This window comes from Arachis ipaensis, chromosome B05, assembly GCF_000816755.2.
Source record: "Arachis ipaensis cultivar K30076 chromosome B05, Araip1.1, whole genome shotgun sequence".
Lineage (NCBI taxonomy): Eukaryota > Viridiplantae > Streptophyta > Magnoliopsida > Fabales > Fabaceae > Arachis > Arachis ipaensis.
This window is the reverse complement of record NC_029789.2, coordinates 135,959,685-135,965,684: the sequence shown is the minus strand read 5'-3', so window position 1 is coordinate 135,965,684 and position 6,000 is coordinate 135,959,685. Positions and strand designations below refer to the sequence as shown.

The following is a 6,000-nucleotide window of genomic DNA, read 5'->3' as shown; positions in this document are numbered from 1 at the left end:
GTTTTGGGAAAGTAGAAACCATTATTAAATACAAACACATAAGACTCTGTCACACGTACGCAAAGGCAGAGACCTAAGACTAATAAACAACGAAGAATTAAATAGGAATTAAGAGACAAACATCCATCATTTTCTTCCATCTAAAATACCAAATAGATACCAGCTTATGTCTTATCTCTTTCACGAGCCATGTGAAGTTTAATATCATATCATTTTCATGTTGTTAGCCAGGTGGCATACATGCAAATCCTTTATAATCAGTACGACAAACTATAATAACAAGAATCTACTATCATCCATCAACTATACTAACCATATATCATTAACTTCAATCTTAAGAAAATGGCTTGCACAAATTTGCAAGCACATGGCACCGATGAGTATACATTTCCAGACCCTTTTTTCCCAAGAGATTTAATTTGATCCAAACATGCCCTCTCTTAATTTATGACCCACACCAACCCACAGGCACAACCCTCCTCTCAAATTTATTTAGGTGGGACCCTTCCACCACCCACAAATAAGTAACAAACCCTACAATCCAAGAGGCATGGCCATAGTTACACTTATATCCTTCCCTACAAAATGCCCATAATCATAAAAATCCAAAGCTATCCACATTTCGACATTTCCCCTTTCTCAACATTTATATTTTATACTACTATATATTTTTAATTTAATAGTTAATAATAATTTATAACATAATAATATTGCAAGAAATTTAGGGTTATATATGTAAAAGCCCAATCTAGCACTTGTTCGGTGAGAATCCCACTAAATTGTGAGCGAGATCAAAGCTGACACGTGTCCCCTGTTGTTGTATGTTTCCCATGATAGACATAGACGACGTCGTAGGGGCAAAAGCAAAGCAATAAGTTCCCGACTCGTCGACCGGAATCAAATAATTCTTCGCCGGCAACAGCCACGACTTCCCTCCGCCGAAATGAAACGACACCGTTGGAACATCCACAGACTGCAAAGACGACAAGTCGTAGCACGTGTCGAAGATCGCGAACCCGTTCGTGGTACGCAGGTTCCGAGTCATGCTTCTGAACGCGTCGCGAACCGAGTTGTAGGCCTGAGTCTGGAGCCGAGTCACGGCGGTTCCGCAGTCCACAATGATCCCTCCACTTCCGGACTGGCCCACCGCAAACGTCTCCGGAGGAACGGAGATCATGTGTCCGCCGACGCTGACTCCAGCGAGCTGGACGTAGTAGAAGGTGTCGAGCTTCTGGTTCCTAAGAAGTGCTCCGGTGACCGAGTCAGCGGGTCGAGGCGAGTTGAACTCGAGCGTGGAGCTCTTTGGCGAGTCGCGGTCCACGAGGCAGTAGGAGAAGGACGTTGCCTTGATCTGCGAAGTTAGAGACAAAGGCCCGCCTCCAAGCCCGATCAGGCCTGCAGCAGCCACGAACAGGCCCTCGTTATCATGGCCGCAGCCCATTGCAACCTTGGCCACTGATCCGGAGTTGCCAAAAGAAACAGTTTCCGTCATGTACTCACCAACAGTAAAAGAGCCATCACCATATGAAACCTGTAATGAATCTGAATCAGCTTCTTTCATTTTTTCATATCTTTTTAGTAATATTACTCATAAAAACAAGATTATTCAAACCCACTCACTTGGTATAAGCACCTGCCGTTGCGACAAGCCGATACGTCTAAGGCCTGACACTGCTGGGCCTGGCAAGTTAGTGGGCTGTAAGAAGATGATAATGTCGGGTCGAAAACCGGGTCGGATTGTTGGTAGCAGTCAGAACAGGGCTTGCACTGAAGCCAGTTAACGTCGCTTCCAGTGTCGAGTGCCATGTAGAAAGGCTTTGAGGGTTGGCCCACGCCGACACGCGTGAAGTACTCGCCGGAGCCCATGCTGGTGCCGGAGGCCACCGGAGTGGATAGGTCTTCGGGTAGGAGTTCTGTTTGGGTGGGGTGAAGGTCCGATTTGGAGATGTTGTTGAGGGCAAAGTGGAGCTTGAGGTTGAGCGCGTCGACTCGGGCTGAGTCGCGGGCGAGTCGGGCCAAGACAAGGGACTTGTAGTCTTTGTGCTTGGCATTGAAGAGTGAATCTCTAGTGTGTAGATTAACAGAGAATGAAGACGAAGAAGTGGAAGTTGGGTTGATTTGTGCTTCTTGTTCTTGTTGAAGAGAAGTTTCTAGAAGCTGAGGATTAAGGGAGAGGACTTGTTGGGCTTGGTGGAGTGAAGCAGAGAGGTCTAGAACGGTGGTGGCGAATTCAGAAGGTGGGGCGCGTGAACAAGTAGGAGTAGGAACAAAAGAAAAAATGGTGAGGGAAAATGCTAAAGTGAGTAGAAGAAACGATGGCTTCAGATTCAAAGCCATTTTTCTTTTTAGTTTGGGGGGTGTGGTGTTGTGAGTTTGGGAGTGAAGTGCTTGGATTTATGGGTTTCAAAAGAGTGAGTGAGAGATAGAGAGTGAAAGCGAGAGCGAACTTGGTTGTTGAACGAGGGTAATTCTCTATGATGAAAAAGGTAAAGTTAGAACGGGGTTCGGGAATGCAACTATTTCGGCATCGTAGAACGCAAATTGCAAATTTTGTTTCTATTGCCAAATTGCTATGGTAAAGACGTATTCATGGTATATTTATATTAACATTAAGATCACACTATTTATTATATGATAATTACTCACGTAAAAATAACTAAAATAATAAATGGTATATAAAAAATAGCTGGAATTTATTTTTCCTATGCACAAATAAATCACTGCTGGTGGTAGTTAAATGCATTAACTAGTTTTGTTTAATTAATGTTGGAGTTGGTAGTTGAGAAGAAAAATAGTTTTTTATCCAATAGTACTAATTTTCTTTTTCTAGATTTTGTTAAATATCATCCAAAAAACTTAGTAGCTAAGATATTTTCACAAGGTAAAGTAATTTTTGTCTTGAATGTTTAGAGTAAATTTTATTTTAGTTTTTAATATTTTAATTATTTTATTTTTATTTTAAAATATTTAAAATAATATTAATATTTTAATAAATATAAAAAAAATTAAACTTGTTGAAAATGTGAAGAAAATAAGATTTACTTTAAATATTAAGAACCAAAATAATAATTTATGTTTTTCACAAAAATATGAAAAGATTTTAACGTTTGAAATTATTAATGCATTAAAAGTAGTCAATTTTATAGAGGAAATATTTGTTTATATGTAAATAATTATCTTAGCCTTATTTTCTAGGTACAAATGATTATAGTCTTCGAGTTTATTAAGCAAACTAACTAAACAAGAAACTTGTTCTGATAAGAGAAAATATTTTGTCGTCTTAACCGGAAATTACTCGGTACTCCTGAGGCCAAGATAGTGTACATTTTCATTAATATTATAAGATGGTGCGTTTGAAATGAATCAATCCTAAGTCAAGTAGAGATGGTCGTAAATATATAGCTGCCACTAGGGGTTTACATGGGCTGGGTCGGGTTTGGCTTGACTCAAATTCGACCTGAAATATAGATTGGGTCTAATTTTTAGATCTTAATTCGATTCTAGACCCGATAAAATTTACGCACATTTGAGCTGGGTGAAAATCGGGTAAAAATCAAATAAAAACCGGGTCTTTAGCATATAAGAATCACATAATCTCTAACTATTATTTCACAATTCACATAGTAAAATTCACTTAAAAAAATATAACAAGAACCAATTCTTCTCTAAAATTAAAACATAATTATAATTAATATTAATATTGTCTAATAACACCAAATATCTAAATCAATACAAATAACACAATATTATGCATTAGTCTAAAGTCTTATGCATTTTAAATATAAAACATTAACTTATAATCTTATAATGACTAATAACATAAAATATTAAGATTTACAATATTTAAATTTCACATAAGAATAGTCATCATCCATCACTAATAACACAAAATATTAATTGTGTATGATGATCGGACTATCAGGCCAAGTTCGGGTGACCCGTACTATGACCTGGACCCAATCCGAAATAATGACCGGGTCTATTTTTAATACTTTTACCCGATTCTAGACCCAATAAAATCATACTAAATTAGCCCTTAAAGTGTTCGAGGTCGGATCAGATCTTCGAATCGAATCGAACCATGTACATCTCTAGCTGCCAACAATATTTAGTGATCACTTTATTCTAAATAGCTTGGAAGGATTGTGGTTTTCCTAATTCTGATAAGAATTGTGGAATCAATGCAATTAATTGAGGGAGCAAAAATAGAGTAATGTTTGGAAGTTTTAATTTTTTTTTTTTAAATATTTAAAAGAATTAAAATTTTAAAATATAAAATATAAATAATTAACATTTTTATTTAAAAATTATGAAAAATAATTAAAAAGATGAATTAAGATTTTTAAGTTTTTTTTCGTGAAAAGAATGTGTCATCTAGGTATGTGGCCTGGCTTTTAAGTTTTAAGTACTAAGTAACAAAATATCTTGAAGGAAAGAAAAAATCTCAAATAATCTATTCTCAATGCCGATTAATTTCTGTGCCGCGTTTGTACTGGATTTGATGGTTTCAGAACGTTTCGACCATTCAATAGTTTCATAATAAAATATGTTTAATAACTGCTAAATAATTCTTTTCTAATTTTAATTACAAATTAACCTCATATATTTTATTTAATTATAAAAAATATTTTTTATTTTATAAATTATTATTTTATCATTCATCTATTATGTTTATTAATAATCAAAATAAAAAACAATAACGAATTAGATCTTCTATTCATCGTAATAAATTTTTTGGCCATTCCAATTAATTAAAAGTTTATATTTCATTCGTGACGTTCGTCCTGAGATCGTGTTTCTTTGAAAATCAATCGATTGGATTATCAAAACAATCGATTGAATTTCAGGTTTCGCATAACTCAATCGATTAGACTGGTTATCACAAAACAATCGATTGAAAATTGCAAGGCAGCATGGTTTTCGCAAAAATCAATCTATTGGTTATATTACCCAATCGATTGAACGATGACTAAAATGTTGGTTTTTTAAAATTCAATTGATTGCTTATATTACCGAATAGATTGAAATTCAGTCTTCCCAAACTTCAATTGATTGAATTTTGCAGGGCATGCGGGATTTTTCTTATTCAATCTATTGGTCATATTACCAATAGATTGAAATCATCAAAACAATCTGATTTAGTTAATTCAATCGATTGGTTTTGCTATTCCCTCAATAAATTCATCTCCAAAATCTTGTTCAAATTCATATTATTTATCCATCATATCTTGGTCACATATTAACTCTTCTTGTTGGTTAATGTCATCGTCCTTACAGTATTATTCATCCATCTCAATGTCCGTAAATATATACCTGACATCTTCAAATTTTACCAATGAAAAAAATTCCAATACACTTCCTATAACACTAAAATCATTTTTACTTATCATTTAAAAAAATATCATTTTCCAAAATTCCATTTTTCAAATACGATTTTTTTTTATTTAGAGCGAATTAGCCGCACTCTATATTTTTTTTATAGAGTTCGTCTGACCTCCCGAACTCTATAACCCCGACGAATTTCACTCGAATTTTTTTCAAAACCAACAAAACTCAAATTTTTAAGCCATTATTATCGTCTACAAAGTAGCGTTTGGTGGAGAGACAGAGACGGAAAGACTGAGACTGAGAGACAAAGACTAAGAGACAGGGATTGAAATAAATCTCAGTATTCTGTTTGGTGCAAAATGAGAGAGAGGAATTGAAACAAGAATGAAACTCTAATTTAATTTGTACAAAGAGTAAATTTAGAATTAATTAATTGAAATGAAAGTATTTTAGGTATAAAATGTTATTAAAATTTCAGTCTCCATCTCTAAAAATTTTAGTCCCCTGTGTCCCTACTTTTTTGAGGTACTGCTGAAATTTGAGAGACAGAGACAGAAATTTTAGTACCAGTCTCTAAACTAACAAACACGATACTGAGTCTCAGTCTTTCAGTTTCTGTCTCAGTACCTCAAAACAAACGCTACCCAAGAGTACATAGGAGTACACAAAAAT

The 6,000-nt window shown here is 35.1% G+C and overlaps 1 protein-coding gene across 1 annotated transcript; it reads right to left on the bottom strand.

Annotated features, from left to right (window-relative positions):
- Positions 291-2,468, bottom strand: LOC107644334 (protein ASPARTIC PROTEASE IN GUARD CELL 1). Its single transcript, XM_016348176.2, has 2 exons — positions 1,621-2,468; positions 291-1,531 (listed from the first exon to the last, which is right to left on the bottom strand). The coding sequence occupies exons 1-2, from the start codon at positions 2,335-2,337 to the stop codon at positions 749-751; spliced, it is 1,500 nt and encodes a 499-aa protein (XP_016203662.1). The 5' UTR covers positions 2,338-2,468; the 3' UTR covers positions 291-748.

Bases quoted from the DNA above. Each gene is read 5' to 3' on its own strand.
- LOC107644334 (XM_016348176.2), bottom strand. From the start codon at position 2,337: ATGGCTTTGAATCTGAAGCCATCGTTTCTTCTACTCACTTTAGCATTT. The intron at 1,532-1,620 runs GTGAGTGGGTTT...GATTCATTACAG, and splicing joins ACGGCAGGTGCTTATACCAA to GTTTCATATGGTGATGGCTC.